The sequence below is a fragment of the Enhydra lutris genome, unplaced genomic scaffold, assembly GCF_002288905.1.
Source record: "Enhydra lutris kenyoni isolate GAN:26980312 unplaced genomic scaffold, ASM228890v2 scaffoldscaffold14, whole genome shotgun sequence".
In the NCBI taxonomy this organism is placed as follows: Eukaryota; Metazoa; Chordata; class Mammalia; order Carnivora; family Mustelidae; genus Enhydra; species Enhydra lutris.
Genome location: NW_019154098.1, coordinates 39,490,607 through 39,514,513, shown reverse-complemented (window position 1 = coordinate 39,514,513; position 23,907 = coordinate 39,490,607). Strand labels below are relative to the sequence as shown.

The following is a 23,907-nucleotide window of genomic DNA, read 5'->3' as shown; positions in this document are numbered from 1 at the left end:
CACCCCCCCTCCCTTCCTCCGTCCCCCCCCCCCCCCCCCCCCGGGGCCTTGCTCCTACTCCTCTCTCAACAAGCACTTGTCAGGTGAGTGAGAATGGGAGTGAGTGGGAATGGGCGTGACCAGCAGCCTGACAGAAGCGCTACTGCTATTCAGGGAGGCAAGCATCTGTTTTATCATTCTATTACATTTTTTTAAAATGCAGATAGGCATCTCGCAGAGAGAAGCGCTTGGCAGGATGCAGGCAAGTTGGAGCCATAGCTTTCAGGCCTGGATTCCAGGGAAGGAAAGAACTGACCCCAGAAAGCCGGTGCAGTCCTGGGGCACCTTGAGTATGCTGACGATGGCGGGTTGAAAAGGACAAAATCCTTCTTGAGTATTGCTTGGCGGTTAAGAGTGTGGGCTACAGAGCAGACAAGATGGGGTCAGATCCTGGCTCCTCCGCTTCCTAAGTATGAGATCCTGGGCTAATTATTTGGTCTTTCGAGGCTTACTGTCCTCATCTGTAAAATGGCAGTAGTAATAGTGTCTAGAATAAATAAGCCAACACTTGGAAAGTGTTCAGAACAAGGCCCAGTACATATTAGGTGCTCAATAAAGAGTAGCTATAAATTATTATTATATTCTTTTGAGTTTCACCACATCCCTGGGAGGTATTATTATCACCATTTCTCAGAAGAAGAGACTGAGGGTCAAAGAGGTCAAGGAGAGGCTCAAAGATCACGTGGACAAAAGGTGGCAGAGACTGGACTTACACTGAGGTCATAGGACTATATGTCGCTTCACTAAGCATTTCGGAGCCCCCTTTGATTCTCTGCATGTTATAGATATTCACATACTTTCCTTCTCCAAGCGTGCTTTGATCCCAGGCAGATGGCACCAAATATTTGTTGTACAATTCCACGGCCATGACTGAATTTAGCCAGAGCAAGGGAGGCTGATTAGTGACAAGTCTGCAACCCTGAGCAATGGAAATCACTCCAAGGTTGCACACTGGAATCCTGCTGGAGTGGAATGTTTCTTAAAATTGTCCTGGCTCAAGTTCAACAGTAAGAGACACTTGTTTGCCCAACTTGTGGGCTTTGAAGGCAAGTTGACAGTACTGAAGTGCAGTTGACAAGGTCCAGACTGTCACTTTGTGGTTCAAGGGATGACATTTTATGATCTGCCCACAAAACCTCATCCAGTGCTGTTGAAAGTCTGTCATGAGGGGCCAGAAGGATGATTGTGTGCTCTTCTCCCAGGCTCAGGAGACGGGGATGCTGTTAATCAGAACCAGTCTGTGAAAGGAACACACACAGAGGAGAGTCTGTTTTCTGGAAATACCTCTTATCAGTCCCCATGTGGAAAAGCTATGGGGACTCTTCCCAGCAAATATTCCCAAGCATCTACAGAGCTCATGTGGTAATGCCACCTGTATTGCAAATTTTCCAAGATGTCCACCATGAGATGGTGGAAGAGCCATCAGTATCGTCCCAGGTCTGACCCTAATGAGCCATCTCTGAGCCTCAGTTTCCCCTTGCGTACACTGAGTGACTTGACTTTATTTAGACCCCTCCAGCTCTAACAGTTTATTAGTCTGTGAGTCTGTGAGCCAAAGTTCAAAAGTGGCCATGCTTCCTCATAAAATAGTGAATAATCGGGTCTAGAATCTGTGACTAGAATCTGACTCTAGAGCCACACCTGCTCTAGAGCACTTTGACTTTGTGGTTTTTATCCACTTCCTTGAACTGACTGCTCTGGTTCAAGTCCTTCCACCTAGAACCTTGCTCTGCCACCCAGAATTCCATTTAATTCCATAAATATTGACTGAAGACATAACTCTCTTCCCAGCTGCATGGTTGGAAGGATGAATGAGACTAGTTTCACACTTTGGGGAATTCACAGTGAGATAGTGAGGTCAAGACTTGCCAGAACGGGGTGCCTGGGTGGCTCAGTGGGTTAAAGCTTCTGCCTTCGGCTCAGGTCATGATCCCAGGGTCCTGGGATGGAGCCCCACATCGGGCTCTCTGCTCACCAGGGAGCCTGCTTCCTCCTCTCTCTCTGCCTGCCTCTCTGCCTACTTGTGATCTCTATCTGTCAAATAAATAAATAAAATCTTAAAAAACAAAACAAAACTTGCCAGAATGTCTTTCCTCCAGTGATCTCTCTAGTACTTAAAACTAACGGTTCTCCAAGTGTGGTTCCTGAACCAGCGGCATCAACTTCACCTGGGAACTTGCTAGAAATGCAGATTTTTCTGGTGCCACCTTAGATCTACAAGGTCAGAAACTCTGGAAGTGTGGCCCACGATCTCAGTTTTTAATGCTTCTCTGGGGGCTTGGGAGGCATCTGCAGTTTGAGAACCACTGAACTGGTCCTCTCAGGGACAAGCTGCAAGACTGTGGTTCTGAGCCCTTAAGGGACCTGAGAAATTGTCTTGAAGAAAACTCACTCACTTGGGCTGCCAAGACTCACTTTCCACTCACAGTCACGGCTCCTGTGGAGCTCCAACACCATTTCGAACCTTTGTGGTGTTTCAGTCAATGCCCAGGCGTTGTGAAAATGATACACTTGTTTTGACGGAAACTAACCCAGTTTAGCACACCATTCCCCGTGGAACCTCCAGGCTTCCCTTTAAATCGACTGTGATGTTTGATGGGATGTTGATATGGTGACTAAGACCCACAGCAAGAATCCCAACCCCAGACGACCTCCTGCTTCCAAACTTCTCCAGAGGAAGCATTCTTAGGGGGCCAATCGGCTGTCTCCTCTCCTCCTTCCAAGCAGCCTTTCCTTCATATCTCCCACCGTGGCAGGGTCTGAGCCTGGTTTCTGTTCCCCTCTGCAGGCAGAGAACACTGGGCCACATTCTCCTTGCAGTAAGTTCATACATCAATGGTAGAGGGCCCGTGGCTCCTGGACAGGGGCCAGCCTGGCTCCTGAGACCTGCGGGTCTGTTGTCCCTGGCTCTGACCAAGGGCTGTATGCTAGACCATGGGCACTTTTGTGAAAATAAAAAGAGGCACCCCTTCTAAGTACTTCTCAGGATGGATGCAGCCTTGGGGGCCCAGGGCTGGGCTGGATTTCAGCCATTTGCCTCATAAGGCAGGTGTCTATGGGCAACACGGACTACGCAGCCAGGAGTAGCAGCCTTCTCCCCTGGAGAGAAGTTGGGGGCATTGTGGGCAGACAAGAGGGTTCCCACACCTGGGGCCCAAGGCCACCCTCTTCCCCTTGAATTCTCACTGCCGCCTAATGTGGTGGGTGTTGGTGTGTCTCCATATAGGCTTTTTTCTACATTAGAAGAGATTTTCCAATTCTTGGTACCTCTATTTTCTCACGTATCCAATGGGTATGACACTGTACTTTCCTCTTAAGAGCTTATTCTGAAACTCATATGAGACCATAGTGATGAATGCGCTCTGGAGAAAGGATCTTGAAAACATCCCACAAATGGCAGGTTTTATATTGATCTTTCTCCCAGAGTCCTCAAAGTTGGCATCTGGGGGCTCTGGTTTGAGAAACTCACTTTGAATTCACATAGCTCCAGTGTTAGACGTGGGTACAGCACAAGCTCGGTCTCCTTGCCAGGATGCTGCTGTTCAGGGATGCTTCCTCATCCCCAAATCGGAAGACTTATGAGGCCATAAGTGGACGAGGTGTGTGACTCGCTGGGGGCAAGTCACAGCCTGGCAAGCTGGCCTGGACAGGATGACTTCATGGCGTTTCCCACTTTTCATTTTGATGACTGGGCTCACTGTTTCATATTTGGCTTTCTCTCTCTTTCTCGCAGCTGTGGTGACTGGGATTTAGGACAAGCATTTGGGATCCCTCCTCTAATCCCTGTCAAATCTGGATTTAGCTATAGAGTCGGGGAAGGGGAGGAGGGACACCCTGCTGGCTGGAGGCAGTAGCTCAGAACATCTGAGAAATTCTAGCAGGGAAGCCCAGCCTCCACCCTCTGAGGCCAGAGGCCTCTCATCTCATCCCATATCAGCCTCTTCCCAGAATGTGATGAGTTTCAGCCACAGACTCAAACCTCTTCTAGCCTTCTTGCTTGGGGGCTGAAGGAATAAGTATGGCGGGGGTGGGGGAGAGACTTGACATTGGCCTTTTTCCCATTTAATGGTGTCTTTGGTTGAAATGTTTTTGGGGGGCACCTGGGTGGCTCAGTGGATTAAAGCCTCTGACTTCGGCTCAGGTCATGATCCCAGGGTCCTGGGATCGAGCCCCGCATTGGGCTCTCTGCTCAGTAGAGAGCCTGTTTTCAGTTGACTTATTATTATGCGAGCTCCCTACAGCTCAATTCAGTGACATAATGTGACACTAACGTATTCTCAGGCCCTTCATGGCTGGCTTCAGGTTACCCTCCAGCTCCATTCCTCTCTGCACCTCCTAGTAGTTTCCATTTCCACCATATTCCTGCCATCTTGGGATTCTGTCCATGTGCCTCTCTCCATGTGTTCCTTCTCTCAATCCAAACATTGCATAAACCTAGTTCATTTCCTATCCCCTTGATCCCAGCCCACTAACATCCCGGTTCCCGGAACATCTAGTATAAGCACCACACTGCTTCACGTAATTATTCTTTCATTTGTTCCATTAGTTGAGTTCCCAAGGTGGATTGTAAGCTCCTTGACATTGGCCATTGGCTTGTGGTGTATTCCCTGCAGTGTCCAGCCAAGCTTATGGGGCGTGCAGTCAATCATCAAATCATCTTGACCCTGTTCAGGTATTTGTCCCACCTAAAAACTGTATGGACGACTTTCTAGGAACTGAAGTGTTTGTTTATCCTGCACAAATAAATAGTTTCTCCTTGTAGCCAATACTCATGATCGCACAGTCATGCATATATACCTTTCCAGCTTTCCCGAGGGGGGAAGAAAACCCAAGGAAAATCAGAGTTCTGCAAGGTGATTCCGGACCCCTGGGCTTTCCAGTAACAGCTAGCCTTCACTGGCCCTCAGTGCTTCTCTAATGAGTTTGACCTCTCCTCTTTCCCCAGAGAGCTCCTGTGAGAATAAGCGGGCAGACTTGGTCTTCATTATTGACAGCTCCCGCAGCGTCAACACCCATGACTATGCCAAGGTCAAGGAGTTCATTGTGGACATCTTGCAGTTCTTGGACATTGGCCCTGATGTCACCCGGGTGGGCCTCTTGCAGTATGGCAGCACTGTCAAGAATGAGTTCTCCCTCAAGACCTTCAAGAGGAAGTCCGAAGTGGAGCGTGCCGTCAAGAGGATGAGGCACCTGTCCACTGGCACCATGACGGGGCTGGCCATCCAGTATGCCCTGAACATTGCGTTCTCGGAAGCAGAGGGGGCCCGGCCCCTGAGGGAGAATGTGCTGCGGGTCATAATGATCGTGACCGATGGGAGGCCACAGGACTCCGTGGCTGAAGTGGCTGCAAAGGCACGGGACACGGGCATCCTGATCTTTGCCATCGGTGTGGGCCAGGTGGACCTCAATACACTGAAGGCCATCGGGAGTGAGCCCCATGAGGACCACGTCTTTCTGGTGGCCAACTTCAGCCAGATAGAGTCACTGACCTCCGTGTTCCAGAACAAGCTGTGCAGTAAGTCCTGCTCCTCTGGGGCTCTTTCAGGGGAATCATTAGGATTTCTTCTTTCATCTTCTAGCATAGAGTGGGCTAACCTCGTCCCAGGTACTGCGCTGGCAAGGGTGTTGGGTAAAGGCCAGGATAGACACAGCGTGTCTTGGGGTTGCATGCTGGCTGAGGGGTCAGAGAGTAAGGCTATAACGACACAGGAAAGTACCTGCAGCTGTGACAGACGCATGGAGGAAGAATTCAGGCCAGGACGTCACCCCGGCCAGGGTGCTCAGGGAAAATTCCCTGGAGAAGGGATATTCAAACCCAAACTGCTGAGTGAAGAGGAGCAGATAGGCAAAGTTTTTCTCCAGCACATTGGACTGCTCCGGCATTCCCTAAGTTAAACTTCTTGAGTTGGAGTAGAGATAGGATTAGGAGGGCAAAAAAAAAAAACCAAAAACAAAAACAAAACAAAAAAAAACAACAAACATCTCCTTGGATGGGGTCGAATACCAAGCAGTGTTTGCCCATGGCGATGCAAGTGGTGAAGGTTTTCTCCTCGGAGAGGCCCGGTGCACGGGGAGGACGGAGCTGAGGTCCCCTCCTCCTGCAAGGGGGATGCCTCCCCATGTCCTTGAGCTGCTTCTGCTGCAAGGCTCTTCTACTCTCTCTTGCTTTCTGACCCTAGTCTCCACAAGGCTTTGCTCTCCCTTCCTTGCCGGATGGTTCTCAGGGACCCTCACCTGGAGCTTCTGACTCAGTGTTTCCCCTGCGGGCCAACTTGCCCTCTTCCTAGTTTCCTCCTTCTTCCCCTGGCTTCCTGTCCTCTCCTCCTTCAAGTGGGGGTGCCAAGGGGCCCACCCAGTCTCCTCGCTAGTCCCGGGAAACTGGAAACCTGCCTCCTGGCCTGGTAAACAGTGTCCAGTCCTGCCTCGCCCACCTCCCCTGTCCCCTCCAGCTGCCATGCTTCCTTGGTGGGCAAGCAAAAGGAAATGTCTATTTTGAGATGACTGTTGTTTCCCAGGCGTGGCTGTGGAGAATGAGTTTAAGGACTAGACTCATCTCCAGCTCCCCGGGAGCAGGACACTGACACTCTGGGGGCTCTGAGGACTCTGACCCTGTTCTCAGACTCTGACAGAGCCTAGGGACCCCCACTCCCCCCACCGAAGTCTTAGGGGGCAAAAATTGTGTTTCATTGCGTCTTAAAAAAAAAAAAAAAAAAAATCCCTGGCTGAGAACTAACCTCAAAAAGCAGAGACTCCTTTGTGTCTTGATGCCAAATCAAAAGATTTACTTAAAAAAAAAAAAAAATGCCCTGCAGGCAAAAGAACTTTTTTCTCTGCAGTGTCACTTGGAGAATTTTCAAGAGTGCCATTTGGCAGGGCACCGCTGAAGGGCCCGGCTGAGGCGAGCCTTGGCAGCTGGTCACCTGGTCAACCTCAGCCAGTAGACTGTGCTGCAAACATGTTAAGGTTTATGACTTTAAATGACTTCTGCAGAATTTATGTTCCCCTTTTCCTGGAAATATTAAAACAGAAATTGGTTCCGTAACTGTTCTGATGGGTTTATTCATTTGTCTCGGAAAATGTCAATGGAGGCATTCTTCTAGAAGCATTCTGGGTTGATCAGCAAATGGAAAGGCGGGCTGAGGCGGAGGCTGTTGACTTGTCTGAAGAAGGAGCTTCTCTGTCAGCAAAATTAAAAGGCAGTTTGGACCCTCCACCCCGGACTTTGTTGTCATCTGGAAGCTCGAAGAAAATATCGGTATTCTGTCATTTGTTGTTTTATGCGGCCTGAGAGCCAAGGTGTCCCCCCCGCCCCCCGGCATGGCCGCCCACAGACCAGCTCCGCTCCCACAGCATCCCCGGTTCTGCGGAGCCATTTTCAAAGGTCGAGGAGGCCTTGAGGCCTCGTCATCCACCGAGCAGTTACGATGGCAATAACCGACATTTGTAAAGCACTTTCCCTTCTGTTCTTGTATTTGATCCTCACGAAACTCGGGTGGTGGGGGGGAGGCAACACAATAGGATCCCTCCCTCTTTGCATCCTAGTAAACTGCTCCAGTGAATTCTCTGAGAGCTGCCAGGCGAAGGTGGGTGCTGCTTCCAAAGTTCTGGCTCATTTCACTCCTCCGCACCTCTGGGTTTGTAAATTCCTCTTTTAAGGTAAGCCATTGCCTTGGGCGCCTGGGTGGCTCAGTGGGTTAAGCGTCTGCCTTCGGCTCTGGTCATGATCTCAAGGTCTTGGGATCAAGCCCAGCATCAGGATCTCAGCTCCGCGGGGGTCTGCTTCCACCGCACCCCCCACCCCCGCCCCGCCTGCCTCCTCTCTGCCTTCTTGTGACCTCTCTGTCCCCAAAATAAATAAATAAATAAATAATAATAATAATAAATAGATGAAAATAAAGGTAAGCCATTTTCTGACACCACCCCCTCGCCCCCGCCCAAGTTCAAGCCACCCTAGGTAAACCAGCTTTGAGGTTGGCATTCGCCTCAGAATTTGACCAGGAGCCTTTGTAGGATGGGAGGCGGAGGAGCAGACTCGAATCTCAGTGTCGCCCCCCCTGCCGGCCGTAGGGTACTTTGCAAATCTGTAAAATGGGGATTTTGCCTCCAGACTAGATGTGTGAATGCGGGTTATCAACTGTAGAGCCCCATTGGGTGTGCACCGTGTTGTGTGTGATTGTAGTCAGATACTCGGAGGACCAGCAGTCTAGGCAGATGGGCTCGGTTTTGATCTGCACTCCGATTATCAGACAGCAGGAATGAGCGTCTTCCAAGTTTCGGAGCTCTGTGAGGGTTTGGAAGTCTCATTTCTTCCTTAAACATTCGTTGAGCTACTGAGAATAACAGCTAATTTTGTCCTGGGCTAGGTACTTTCCACTTGTCCTTTCATTTAATGCTTATAACAGGCTTATGGGGCAGGTGCTGTTATTACTCCCATTTTACAGAAGCAGAAACTGAGGCTTAGGAAGGATAAGCAACTTCAAAGAGCAGGGTTGGAGATTCAGGTTGCACGCTCTCTGGCCCAAGCTCTTACCCTCCACATGCCAGGCCCGAGGGTTCCAGGCTCGTGTGAAGATGCTCTCTCTCACCGCAGAGAAACGGGATGTCAGCTCTCCAAAATGTGCTCTTCGGAAAGTCACCTGGACTGAGGGACCTCTGATCAGAGAACACTTGGGTCTCTCTAGGGGCTCCAGGAGGGCTGTAGAAAGGAGATGATAATAATAATCATTACCATTTATTGCTATTAATATTATAATATTAATGCTCTGATTTGAGCTATTAGCATACATTAGCTTATTTTATTCACATAACAAATCTGTGAAGTAAGTGCTCTTATAGCTCTTATTTTACAGAAGAGGAAATTGAGACCCAGAGAGGTTCAATGACTTGTCCAGGGTCACACAGCACTGTGGTAGACTGGAGGTGTAAGCCCAGGCATTCTGGTTCAGAGCCCACCTCTTAACCACTGTGTGCTACCCACACTTGACAGATGAGTAGGAGTTTCTTGGCCACTTGGGGAGTGTGGGGTTGCACCATGGCAAGAAGCCAGGAAAGGAATTATATTTCCGATGGATTTTCTGTGTCATTAAAACAATAACAACAGCAGCGAAGAATCAGTCCAGATTCTCTCTTAATGTTATAGCCTGCTAAGGAGATGTGACCCACAGTGTGAAAAAGGCGGACGAAGGGGTAGGCAGGGCAATGGAGGCCACGGTGCAGGTAGGGAGAGGATTTCGGAAGGAAGAAGGGCTGGGGCTCTGCACTTCCAGCAGAGCTGAAAAACGTGCTGGATCTGTGGGTTGGAGGAGATAGGCAGAGTTCCTGTGTGATGGAAGCAGGAAACTGTATTGTAAAACTAGGAAGAGTTCAGGCTCTGGAGCCAGACTGCCCTTGATTGGGAGACCTCGTTCTGGCTCTCACTGGCTATGTGGACATGAACTTGGGCACAGTGGTGGCTTTATATCCCTGAGCAGTAAATTCCTACACCAGCCACAGCAAGGGGGAGAATGCTGAGGTTGCATTCTCAGGCCACCCCTGAGAGCACCAGAGAGACTTGGAAACGAGGCATCCTGTGAATTGAGGCCCTGTCTACAAGATGACCAAAACCTACACATCCTGGGGCCTGCCATTTTTGCCACCCAGTGAGAGGGGGCACTGAATCTGGGGACTGAAAAACACAGGTCTATCCTGAGCTTCCTGGTGACTCACGGTAACCCGGGTAGGGCTGATTTTAATTAACCTCTTGCCCCCTACTCTTTCAGTCCCTGCTCTATCAGCAGGCCTTTCCTCCCCTAATAGCTCCACCCCACCCAGGTCAGGCACAGATTAAGGCTCTAGTAGTGCTCCTAAGAGACACCTTTCATGAACCAGCCTGGGAAAAGTCTACGCTTAGTATAGCACTTTGGCGCTTTGGTGTTAGGTGGGAGATAAGATTGACTTCCATAAAAGTTGACTCTATATACCCAGTAAGTGTTCTTTTCTAGACCCCTAGTCAGCCCTAGCACTCCTTTGGTCATTTATGCATTTGTTAATAAGATTCCTATTTCCTAGTGTAAAAAAAATCCAATCCTGCCAATGACCCAGTCTGCTGATTAGTGATTTCTTCCCCAGAACACAGTGCCTTGACCCAGTTACAACCCATTAGACCTTCTGGAGGCCAGTGGAGGAGGCAAGATGATCGCCTCCCCTTCAATCCCACCCCAGAGGCCAGTCCCATGGGACAGATGATGTTCTTTGGAAACACCAATCACTCATCCATAAAATTTTACAGATGGAAATTTTTTATTTTATCTTAGTAAAAATGGTTGGGATTCTTTTGCTTGAAAGGAACAGAAATTCAATTTGAACCAGCTTTGGGGGTGGGGGAGATTATATTCTATTACCTCATGGAAATCAGAAGAGTAATGAATGACGGCGCCACTTTCTCTCCATCTTCTCCCTCTGCCTCCCCTTCCTCTCTGTTCTGTCGAACCCTGTGCAGTATAAGGCAACCCCCTCCTGGATGCCCTCCCTTCTCACCTCAAATGCATGGGGACAGCTTCAACAGTCCCCATGCATTTGAGGTGAGAAGGGAGGGCAGCTTCTAGAAAAAGGTGGGGGGTTGCTACACAGACAAAAAACTAAATGTCTGTACTGTGGGTCCCTAGACACCATTCATGCCTTTATTCCACAGGGTAAAAAACAGGTCTAAAGAGCTACCCAACCTACCTGAACTCCCCTCCCTCATTCAGGCAGAGGGGAACCAGGGCACAAATATGGCTTTTCATCCTGTGCCCTTTCTATTATACCAAGTTCCAGTCTCCTGCTTCCCATTCTTTCATGGCACACGGCCAACACAAGCCTTGGGAACAAGCTGTCACTCCCAAACCCTCTGCAGTTGTTCTTGTAATTTCCCCATTTGACAGGTGAAGAAAATGGAGTTTAGGGAAATTAAGTAATTCATACGAAGTCATAGTAAGTGGTGAGGTGGAGCATTCAGGCCATCTGCTTCTGGGGCCCTCCCTCTTCACCCCTGTGCTGCTTGCTGCCAATGGATGTTTGCTCTGCGTCACATCTCCTGTCCCCTTACTTCATCTGCCAGGGTCCTGGTGAGAAGACGGGCACCAGGCTCGTCACTGGGGCTTCAACTGGTGGATAACTGCTATGTGGCTGTTTGCCCGGACTTGAGACTGCCTTCACTACGGAGGAGAGGGACACACTGAGCATTCCTCCGGAAAGACCCCAGGCCTGTGGGTCACTGGGCTCCAGCAGTCCATTGGTAGGAAGAGAGCCTTCTGGGGTGCAGAGCAAGTGCCGATTAAAAACAGAATGATGATTTTCCACTTGTAGGACTGTCAGAAACTGAACATCTTGACAATTCTGAGTGCTGAAGTTTTGGGGGGTGTGGGCATCGTTACCCTCATGCACAGCTGGCATGGGCCACCTTGCAAGGCGAGTAGGCCACATCTATTCAAACGGGGACCCGGTCCCAGCAAAACAGCTGCACCTGGGCTCAAGGAGATGCGTTTGAGAACGTTTGTCACAGCATCGTGAGTGAGTGTGAAAATTTGGGCACTGCTCAAATGATGGCTGATGGGGAGATGGTGGAATACAACGAGGAAGAATCAATCATAGGACCGATAGATCAAGTGATGGAAGGGAATAAGCTAGATCTCATGTATCTGATCAAATCTGAGATAGACAGTCAATTCCCATTATTCTCAGAATCACGTTCTCTAAAGTCATGGCGACACTGCATTTGCAAGCTCACAACCATCATCCTAAATGGTATTGTTCAGAATTTGAAGTTTTACTCCCTTTATTTATTTCCTACCTACTGATAACGAGACATCTATGTAACGTACACCATCAATTTCATCAGTAGCTCCGTTTTCCTAAGCACTGGATTAGTGGGATTGTTCTTAGCTTTTGAAAGCCTCTTTTATTTCAGCTTCATAAAAGTATATTTCTACACGCGGGCATCTTTTTTGTTTATGAGAACACTTGCGTAACTTGTACTCTGTCGATAATTATGCTTGTTAATTTTAAATACGTTCAAGTTGAATTATATTGAATAAAGTAATAAACTAAGATGTAAAAAACAGTGAGCATTTTTATGAGCTCCTGATAGACTTATGCAAGAATTGATGTATCTGAAAGCCAAAGGACTTCAGAAACTAAATGCAGATATTTTTAAATTAAGATCAGATTAAAAGATTATGGAAACATGGAACTTAGGAATGCATTCTTTACTCCACAATATTCTGTATGACACTTTTGCATATTAAGATATTTCTCTTGGGATTTATGGTCCTGAAAAACTGTTGACTCTTTGCCACGTCCTCATTTAACAATAGCTTCTCCTTCAACCCCATTGCTGCTGCTGAAAATCTATGCATTAGCCAAAGCCCCTTCCGGTATCAGTAAACTTTCTGATTCCCCAGTTAAGCATTATTCATTGAACCGTGAAATGTCTGTTCTTTTGTTGATCATTTTTGACCTGTTTTTATGTCAACCTGGCATCATTTCCCTTGAACCCTCTGTGGGCCTTTATCTGTGTACTGCTAATGGTAATTATCTAAGACTGTCTTGTCCAGCCAGAGGCTGTACATCCCCTTGAGGGTAGGGACAGCACTTTGCTTTCCTTTGGGTCCTGCTTTCTCCTTCACAGCAGGTTCTGGATACACGTGGGTGGGTGAAGGCAGAGAAGGCGTCATCATCACCTTAACTCTGTGTGTCTTCCTTTTCAGCGGTCCACATGTGCAGCATCCTGGAGCATCGCTGTGCCCATTTCTGCATCAATACCCCCGGTTCGTACGTCTGCAGGTGCAAACAAGGGTACATCCTCAACTCAGATCAGAAGACTTGCAGAAGTAAGATTGCTTTGCTAATGTTATTGTACTGTCCTCCCCCACTCTCTCAAGGGCCTCTTGAGTTCATCTGTGGCCCCTCACCCAACCAAGTCATCATCTCCCTAAGGAAAGAAAAGAGGCTTTATAACTCATGTTTTTTAGGTTGGCCTCCCCCCTCCCCACTGATCCCCACCATCACAGTGCCAGGACCAGAGCCTGGCACATAGTAGCCAAGCAGAGAGAGTTTGGAAAATCGTTGAAGACACCTTCTTAGAAATAACCTTTTTGAACTCATGAACTGGTCTCTGTTAATTCCAAGCTGTTCTTTAAGGGGACCCAACGGGGAGACTTTTTATCCACTGTCTCTATTAACTGTACCTCGAGGTACAGTTAACTGTATCTCTTCTCTGAAGCATTGACTCTGGATGAGTTATTAACACTGGCTGGGAATGATTCAAGTTCTGTTTTAGAGGTGTGCAGGGATCTAGTATCTTTGGTAAAGGACACTTTATAGGTCTTTTAAATAAAAAAAGGTCAAATAGATAAGATGCAAATAGAAATCACATTCTCTTTTTTTGGCCAAAAACGGACTGACCGTGTACTGACATTGGAGCCAGCAAGTGGCAATCCGCCTCTTAGAGAGAATTGCTTAGATGCTGAGTGTGGGCTTATGTCTGTATATTTTTAAGTTGTAAGTAAAGCCACGCGTGGTTGCCCATAGATAACCGGGCCACCAAACCAGGCTTCCTCAGGATTCAAGATTCAAGACTTGAGAGGAAGACCGGCCCCTGCAGAGGAAATAAAACTCAGCTAATCTGACACACAGTTCATGCAATGCATAATTATTACACCACATAGTAAGCAATTAAGCATTAATGGGAAGCATTTGCACAAACGGCTGTAATTAGTGTCACATTTATAGAGCCAAACCACATTTTCCTGTTTTCTCCTCACTTCATTTTCGGGGCTGAGAGTAGTTGGATAGGGGCCTTCCTGTTCCCCAAGATGAGGTAACATCTGCTCGACTCCTCCAGTTCTGTGGCCCATGGAAGCATCAAGACCTCGGACTCTGAATCTCAGGCGCTCTGTGTTCTTTGGCTCCTGTCCGACCGCAAAATCCCAGATTTTTTGAGTGCAGCCTGAATCATTCCCATCTTCTGCTTGGACCTTTGACCCTTCTTCAGTTTCCACAACAAAAATCACCCACACCAAATACTCATGGGCTTAATAGAATTCTCTGGAGAGCTGGGGCAGCTCTGGCAAGGTCATCTCACCCACTGCTCTGCAAACAACCTAAACGTCTCTTGGACATCCTTGTACCTTCTTTGCGTGCTCTGCCTGTCCCCTCTCCCAGCCTCTTCAAGAGCTCTCCCGCCCCCAAGGGGTTTCTCTGAAGAATGCTCAGCCTTTAGGCCCCCTGCTAACTCCCTTCTTGCCCTTCCCTTCTTAGCAGCACAAGAAATTCCTCCCCTTGTTTTCTGCCCCAGTCACCTGCTGCGGTCGGGGCATCTGCTGATGGCCGCTTTCCAGGGGTTGGCTTGGTCCAGTCAGAGGAATTTTGAGACTAGCAAATAAAAAAGAAAATGTTCTCCCCTCAATGTCATGAGCAAAATATTTCCTGCAGCAGGTTCTGTCAGGCCCTGCCTGGTCCCACCTCAAGCCCTCAGGCCCCCTGGGCCCTCCCCGGTGTCGGTCTGGCCTGGGCTCCCTCCCGTTCAGGGCTGCAGGTGCAGAAACTGCCCAGGGCTTCAGACAGACTGACTAGATGGAAGAACAAGGTGGTCCAGGGCAGAGGGGCTCCAGCTCCAATAACTAAGAACCACTCAGGAAACCTAGCCCCAGGTGTCACCTCCAGAGAGGCAGAGTCAGTGGGTCTGATGGGGGTGTGGGCCAGGAGTCTGCATTTCCCATGAACTTCTGACATGAATGGCCGCCACACTCAGATTCACTGGCGTCAGGCAACAAGGGAGCCGGAGGGAAGGGCTTCAAGGTAGGGGGGAAGGGAAGGAGCTGGAACCAGGACTCTGGTGTCCCTCTGACCCAGCCCCTCTGGTCACCCGGAAGTAGTTCAACCACCTGCATTAGCAGGACCAGACTTAGCTGCGCTGGGACAGTCATAGAGAGCAGTGCTCGCTCTCGCTCTCTCTCTCTCTCTCTCTCTCTGACAAAGGTGGTAACTCTTTGGTCTGAAATGGTACATGAACCAGATTTCAATTTCAATTGCAGGTCAGCCTGTCTCTTCCCGAGCTGGTTATTGAAACTCCTTGACTCAACTTCCTCACCCATAAAATGGGGAAGCTGGTGACAAATTCATATCTACCTCGTCGATAAGTCCTTGTTAGCCTGTGGTTGTAGTCTGGTGGACAGTTAAAAGTTGTGCCAAGGGACGCCTGGGTGGCTCAGAGGGTTAAAGCCTCTGCCTTCGGCTCAGGTCATGATCCCAGGGTCCTGGGATCGAGACCCACATCGGGCTCTCTCCTTAGCGGGGAGCCTGCTTCCTCCTCTCTCTCTGCCTGCCTCTCTGCCTACTTATGATCTCTCTCTGTCGAATAAATAAATAAAATCTTTAAAAAAAAAAAAAGTTGTGCCAAGCGAAGGCTGGGCCATTCTTCGACCTCTGTTCAGGAACTGCTGGCAGGGACATGTCCCTGCCAACATGGAGAGAGACTCAGTGGGCCTGGAGAGGAATGAGACACACTTCTTTCCATTTTTTGAGCATGTAAGATGGGCCAGGCAGCATGCACATGACTGGAAATAAAATAGTGAATAAAACAGCAATGTCTATGTTTCTTGGAGCTCACATTCCGGCATGGGAGTAAATCGAATAACTAATGTAATTGCAACCATGCCCTTGGCGATTGCACCAAAGTGACTGCAGCCGGTGCTCAGCTCTGCGGCATGTGCTGCACAGGTCGGGCTGAACTAGAGCCCATTCACTTATTACGTGTTCGCCATGTGTCAGGAGCCCTCCGAGTGCTTTATCCGTGCTATCTCATTTAATTTGGACAATGAGCTCTCATAGTGGATTCTATCATTCTCGTTTTACAGATAAGGAAGATAAGATACCTCCCCCCAAAAAGGTTAGACAATTTACTCAAGGTCATATGGCTAGTACTATGACCAAAGCAGAATCCAAATCTTGTTATGCAGGACTCCATATTCCTAGCCCTTAACCACCATTGGATACTGTCCCATGATCCTTGAGGGCCCCCAGATGGCAACAGGAGAACCCTGCAGCCAGAGAAATTCCTCCAGCCCCAGGAGGACAGGCAGTTTCCAAGGCTCACTGATCTCAAGGGAGGCTCAGTAGTAATTCAGCAAGACTAATATTCAAATGATTATCATTCCCCCAAGTCCACTACCAACTGCTATGACACTGTCACCCTACAGAATGATTTGAGAGGACCTCTTAGGTGATTGCTTTCAGATGTGCATGCATGCGTGCGTGCGTACACACACACACACACACACACACACCATACCCACCCTTTTGTATTCATACTTGTCTGTGTGGAGGGAGGAGGCCGACACAGCTAACTCAGAGATTCTGCAAGTGGAAATGGACTTTAGCTGTTAGACTTTTAGCTCCCTTCCTCCACATAACCCAAGAATTCTATTCCCTCCTAGTGTCCCAGATGGATGATGTTGCCTGTCCATTCACCACCTGGGACACCAGGTTGTTGCAAAACACCTCTATCCCACCTCCAGATAGAGTGGACTAAGCTGAAATCCTACTCCCTATAATTCCCACCTTTGATACAATTTTGCTAGCTAAAGCTCTATACTAGAAAGTATATTTCCTTTTCCAAATAAAAAGAGAAAACCCTTTGATTATTGAAGAGTGTTATCCCACATCCCTTATTAATTTTCTCTTTTTTGGGAGAAGCATAAACAGCTCTTTAAGTAGCTGGATTTGGGGTCTCTTCACTGTCCAGATAATCCTCTTCTGCATACTAGTTGGTCATTGTCTCAAAATGTGCCCTTCCATTCAAAGACTAGATCAAGCATATTAAATATTACCCTCAAAGTCTGCCCATATGAGCAATTTGGAATGTACTGGAAGTCAACATTGTGTATTCTTCTGTCCTCCAAAAACTCTTCCCTATCCAATACCATTAAATGAAATATATGTAGAAGCATTAGCATAGTACCTAGCCCATAGGGCTCAATAGAAGTTTATGTCCTTGGGGCACCTGGGTGGCTCAGTCGGCTAAGCATCTGCTTGTGGCTCAGGTCATGATCCTAGGGCTCCCTGCTCAGTGGGGTGCCTGCTCCTCCCTCTCCCTCTGCAGTTCCCCCTGCTTGTGCTCTCTCTCTGTCAAATAAATTAATAAAATCTTTAAAATTTTTTTTAAAAAGATGTGTATGTCCTCCCCTCTCCCATTTTTCACATTTAAAAAAAAAAGGGAAAACCCCCATGAAGTATGCCTGTCTTCACATTTCTGTTTTCCCCTACCATCCCCCTCCCTTGAATTCCTTTCCCACTAATAAGAAAGAAATTTATCTTCTCTCTTTTCTTTATTTACGTTTTTAAATAAGGAATTTTCCCTCCCTTCTTGAATATTTAACCTATCTGGAAAAATATTGAAAACACAACATTTAGAAAATTTCACTTGGCAAAAAAATGTAAACTTTCTTATCCAGCTTTCTCATTTTTTCTCTTTCTCAAGAACCATACCAAATGCATTTTATTGCTTTCATTCGTCAGATATGTTCCTGACATTATTTTTTCCAAGCTACGCAGATGATTTAGTAGCTTTTATTTTACAGTTTAATCAAGGGGCATGGTCCATAAAAAATAGTCATATTGTTAGAGAAAAGAAAATCATAACCAACATCCCTCATGAACTTAGATGAAGCGATTCTTAAAAACTCAGCAAATAGAATCCATATTTATATCCTCTAATCAAGACCAAATGAGTTTTATTGCAGGGATGCAAGTTTGCTTTAACATAATTCACCACATTAACAGATTAAAAAGTGAAAAAATATATAATCATTTCAGTAGATGCAGAAAAGGTATTGAACAATACCCAGCATGCATTCATGATAAAAACTCTCAGCAAACTAGCAATAAAAGGAAATTTCTCAACCTGATAAAAGGTATCTATGGAAAAACCTATAGTTAATATGATACTCAAGAGTGAAAGATAAATGTTTTCCTCCTAAGAGAAGGCACAAGACAGTATGTTCATTCTTACCATTTTTCAGCATTGTACTGGAGGTTCTAACTGATAAAAAAATAAAAAGAAATTAAAAAGTCATATAGGTCAGAAAGAAAAAAGTAAAATTGTCTTTATTCACAGACTATGTGATTGCTTCTGTAGAGAGTGGGTGGAATCTTAAAAAATAGCTACTAAAATTAATAAATGAACAAGGTTGTAGGATACAAAGTCAATATACGAAATTATTTGATTGTATTTTTACATACTGGCAACAAAAATCAGAAATTGAAATACCAGAGGCGCCTGGGTGGCTCAGTTGGTTAAGCATCTGACTCTTGATCTCAGCTCAGATCTTGATCTCTGGGTTGTGAGTCAGTGCCCCGCATTGGACTCCATGCTGGGTAAAGAGGCTACTTTTAAAAGAAGAAAAGAAAAGAAAAAGAAATTGAAATACCATTTATAATAGCATGGGAAAGATGTAATTTAGGGATAAAGTTGACAAAAGCGTACATGATCTGTACACTGAAAAGTATAACAGACTTCTGCAATAAATTAAAAAGACCTAAATAAATATCAAGGAATGAAAGCCTTAATATGGCTAAGATGTCAATTCTTTCCAAATTGATCTATAGATTCAAAGCAATCCTTATCAAAATCCCAGCAGATGTTTTTAGATAGAAACTGACAATCTGATTCTAAAATATATATGTGAAAATGCAAAAAGACCCCAAAACCATAATAGTCAAATACAGTCGACTCTCATTATTCATGATGGTTGGAAGCCTCTGTGAACACAGAACTAGCAATTACTAGATCAATGCTCCTGGAAGAAATACAGAATTACATTCTTGTGAGCTTCTGGCCACATCATCAATGAGTACATAGCCTTGTTTTATGTGTGTTTCTAGGTAAAGACACCTTATTGAGTATATACTGTTGATTGGTTAATATTGAACTCCCAGCTGACAGCACTATTGCTCAGGCCTGAATGAAGATCACCGAATATACACCTGTTCTTCGTGAGGCACGTCACAGCCTTCTTGCATTTAGGAACACTGGACAGCATTTCACGCTGCTCTTGAGAGCCATTTTTTTTTTTTTTTAAGATTTTATTTATTTATTTGTTTGTCAGAGAGAGAGAGAGAGAGAGAGCACAAGCAGGCCGAGGGGCAGGCAGAGAGAGAGAGAGGGAAGCAGGCTCCCCGCTGAGCAAGGAGCCAGATACGGGACTTGATTCCAGAACCCTGGGATCATGACCTGAGCCGAAGGCAGCGGCTTAACCAACTGAGCCACCTAGGTGTCCCTTGAGAGCCATTTTAAACAGTGAAATCACCTAACAAAATGCATAAAAGGCAGGAAAAAGCAAAACAAAACATGGCACCAAATAGAACATAAAAAGGATGTTTGTTGGCAGTATGAGAACGAAAACAGGAAGGCGAAGCATTGCCTTTTTGGACCTTAATTGGGAATGTGTGCATCAGGTAACTCAAAATTTTCACCATTCTGTGCACATCCACGGATGGCCATGAAGATATGGCAAATACTGATTTGAGGTACAAGTAAATTTTAGAAAGTAGGTGACTTTGCAAATATGGAATCTGCAAATAATGAGATCAATGAAAACTCCAAGAAAAAATAAACAAATTGGGGGGGGGTTAGATGATCTGATTTCAGGACTAATTATAAAACAACAGCAATCAAAACAGTGTGTGTTGGTGGACATCAATGAACCAGCATATATAGTCTAGGAATAGACCCACGCACATATGTGAACTGATTTTTGAGAAAAGCACCAAAGCAATTCATGAGGAAGGAATAATGTCATTAACAAACGGTGCTACAGCAATTGGATTGCCATGTGCACAAAATGGATCTTGACCCTCACTTCACACCATACACAAAAATGAATTCAAAGCTAATTTTAAATCTAAATGTAAGAGTGGAAACAAACATCTACGTGAAAATATAGGAAAAATTTTTTGATGACCCTGGATTTGGCAAGGATTTTTAAAAATAGGATACAGAACACCAAAGAGAAATCTCAACTAACAGAACTTTTTTTTTTTTTTAAAGATTTTATTTATTTATTTGAAACAGAGAGAGAGAGATCACAAGTAGGCAGAGAGGCAGGCATAGAGAGAGAGGAGAAAGCAGGCTCCCCGCTAAGCAGAGAGCCCGATGTGGGCCTCGATCCCAGGACCCTGAGATCATGACCTGAGCCGAAGGCAGAGGCTTAACCCACTGAGCCACCCAGGCGCCCTCAACTAACAGAACTTTATCAAAATTAAAACATTTGGGGGCGCCAGGGTGGTTCAGTTGGTTGAGTGTCTGAATCTTGATTCCTGTTCCAGTCCTGATCTCAGGGGTCGGGGGATTGAACCCCCCACATGGGCTGCATGCTTAGTGTATAGTCTGCTTGTCCCTCTCCCTCCCCTTTTGACTCTCCTCTGCTCATGTTCTCGCTCTCTCTAAAATAAATAAAATCTTTAAAAAAAATCAAAACATTTTCACTTCAAAATACACTACTACCAAAATGAAAAGGTGAGCCATAGACTAGGATAAAATATTTGCAAAACACACACCCAGCAAAGGACCTTGGAATATATAAAGAATTCTTAGAACTCAATAATGGGAAAATAAACAACCCAGTGAAAATGGGCCAAAGATCTGAACAGATATAAACCAGAGAAGACAAATGGATGGCACAGAAGCCTGTGAAGAGATGTTCAGTTATTAATTACTAGAGAGATAAAAATTAAAACCACAGTGAGATTCTTACCATACCTCTACTGGATTGGATAAAATTTAAAACATTGACCATAATACATGGTGGCAAAGTTGGCAACAGGAACTATCATTGTTCCTTGCAAGAATGTAAAAAATGGTTCACCCTCTTTGGAAAACAGATTAGCAGTTTTCTACAAAGTTAAATATATACCTACCGTATGACCTAGCCATTCAAACTTTAGGTATTTACCCCAAAGAAAGTAATGTTTATGTCCAAAGATTTTTTAAAAAATATTTTATTTATTTACTTATTTGAGAGAGAGAGAGTGTTCGAGTAGGAGGAGGAGGGAGAGAGAGAGGGAGAGAGACTCTCAGGCAGAGTCCATGCTGAGCATGGAGCTGAGGTGGCGCTTGATCTTACAGCCCTGGGATCATGACCTGAGCCTAATCTAAGAGTCTGATGCTTAACCGACTGAGCCCTGAGTCGCCCACGTGCTCCTATGTCCAAACAAAGATTTGAACATGAATGTTCACAGCAGCTTTACTTGTAAGAGTCCCAAACTGGAAACAACCCAAATGTCCATCAATAGGTAAATGGATAACAAATCGTGATATTTGCATACCATGTAATACTACAAGACAATGAAGAGAATGAACTTTTTTTTTTTTTTGAGAATGAACTATTGACACAAACAGCAAGCTAGATGAATTTCAAAATAACCATGTTGGATGAAATAAGGCAAACAAAACAGTGTACATGGTGTATGATTCCATTTATAGAAAATTTTAGAAAATGACAACTAATCTATGTGACAGCAGATGCGTGGTTGCCTGAGGATGAGGCAGGCGGTGGCGGGGAAGCGGGCACTGGGATTACCGAGGGGTATGAGGAAATGTTGAGGGCTTGGGGGTGATGGATATGTTCATTATCTTGATTGTGCTGATCATGTTGACATGACAGATTTATCAAAGTGCGTACTTTGAACATGTGCAGCTTATTGTGTGCCGTTTATAGCTCAATAAGGCTCATAGAGAGAAAGTCAGAACAAGGAGGTTTTGGAAGGTAAGTGATGCTGAGACAGAGGCTGCAAGACAAGAGATTGGAGAAAGATCGTGGAACAATGAGGGAAGGTGTTGTGGAGCAGGGTTTTTTCCAACAAGTCGAAGAGAAAGGCAGGGCTTGCTGTCTTTGAGGGTGCTAACTAGACCAGCCTGCTTGTCTGGAACAGTTTGGGACATTAGTGGTGGCTGAGGGAAGGAATGCAAGCTGGAACAAATTATGGAGCAATGGTTTCTCAAGCTGAGTCCCAGCAGTGGACTTCGGTGGGTAGAGGGAGCTGGTCATGGGGTGTCAATGGTAAAACCACATTTTAGTAAATTGATTTTAGCAGTAATGTATACATGGGATTTAAACTGGTAGAAAGTGGGTGGAGAACTACCATCCACCCGTTCACTCATTCATCCAACACTTACTGGTTCCCTCTAGGCACTCTTCCTGAGCAGTAGGAGAAAAATGAGTGTTTCTCTTTTATGTTGACCACCCAAGAAACATTCAGATCTTGGTTTCCTTTATGCTCCACACCTATGGAGTGGAAGATGAAAGAGGCAATCAGTTTACAATTCCCATCAGCTCAGTCCAGTTCAGTGACAGAATCTATTAGGAGACCACCGCAATAAGCCTCACCCCAGGGAGGAGCTTATGACAGAAGCTGGGGGATGGGGGTCAGGGGATGGTAGCAGAATTTAAAATGACAGCTAGCTTCAGAAAGGAAACCTGGTTTTGAGGCAAAACTAGCGAGTCTGGGAAGCAGCCCACCCAAGTGGTTGGATGCAGCTGGAGATGAGGCATTAGAGTTCAAGGATAATCCCAGGCTGGATATGCCTGGTGGTAGTAATTGACCCTGAAAACGGATCATATCTTGGAGGGAGAGAGGGAGCGTGGAAAGAGAAGGTCAGGGTCGGAGTTTCGGGGCTGCCCATGGTGAGAGCAAGGAGAGGGTGGAAGGGCGAGCAGGCTGCCCCCACAGCTCGCCTGCCGCTTGTCGAGGAACCGCACGGCCCCAGGTGCTGCGAGAACCGCCCTGAGCGAAGCAGAGGCTGCTGAGCTGTGTGACGTGGTCACGGGGCCTCCTCTCCACCCTGGGCGTCCAGGTCCGGGGACCTGGATATGGTAACGTGCAGCCTGCTCGCCCTCTGGTTGGGCCAGGCTGCAGGATTTTTTTTTTTTTTTTTTTTAAAGAAGAAAAGAAAAGAAAGGAATCCGGGCTGGGTGGCGTTCTCACGGGAGAAAAGTCCTACCCATGTGCGAGTGGAGACGAGCGCTGTAAAAGAATCAGCACCGGCCAGTGGAAAGTGAGTTTGAGGCTCGTGCAGCTCCTTCTCTGCGTTCCTGGTTTCACAAGCGCCCAGATAAGTGGTTCTCAAAGTGGCCCCCCAGACAAGCAGCCTCAGCTGAGCAGGGGAACTGGCTGGAAAGGCAACCCCCCCCCCGACCCCCGGGGGGGGAGGACCGTAGAGTTCCCTAATCGGGGACTCTGCGGTGGTACCTAGGAGTGTGTGTGTGAACAATCTCTCCAGGCAATCCTGATTAAGCCCAACTCTGGAAACCACCGAGGCCTTTTAAACCGGATCTTTAAAGACTCCACTCAGTAGGGAGTTTATATTAAGAACGAGATGAAGGCCCACGTTTGGAAATTGCAAAGCGCTCTACAAGACTAGGGCGTTACTCGTGCATGCTTGTTTATTTCCATGCACCTCATTGGATCAGATTTACTTATGTGTTGAGTCTTTACAGGGAGGTGGGGGGGGGATTCTTTCCCCTTTTCTCAGAACGAAAATCTTGTGAGTGACTAGGAGAACTGACTGGCAAAGAAATCGACAGTTGGGGAGCAGCACAGCTGGGGTTTGCCCAAAGGACAGGTTTGTTTTTCTCGGTGACATTGGGTTTGTTTTGTTTCTTCCAGCGTTAGAAGCACAAGGCCGATGACTCACATTTACTGTCGAGAGTCTTTAAGTCCAAACTGCAGCTGTCAAAATAAGATTAGTGCTTTCAGGCACCATGAAAGAAGGGGGATGGTCCCCAAAACCCAGGCTCCGGTTTGTGGAGGCCTGATTCTGGGAGGGCTTTCACACTGGTGTGGGTGGAAACC

General features: G+C 46.5%; 1 protein-coding gene across 1 annotated transcript in view; it reads left to right on the top strand.

Moving 5' to 3' along the window:
- The window catches only part of LOC111146598 (matrilin 2), a 120,508-nt gene that overhangs the window by 27,710 nt on the left and 68,891 nt on the right, over nucleotides 1-23,907 (top strand). The window contains exons 3-4 of the mRNA XM_022502221.1: nucleotides 4,985-5,554; nucleotides 12,765-12,887. Of these exons, the coding sequence (XP_022357929.1) occupies nucleotides 4,985-5,554; nucleotides 12,765-12,887 (693 nt within the window). The remainder of the gene's footprint in view (nucleotides 1-4,984; nucleotides 5,555-12,764; nucleotides 12,888-23,907) is intronic.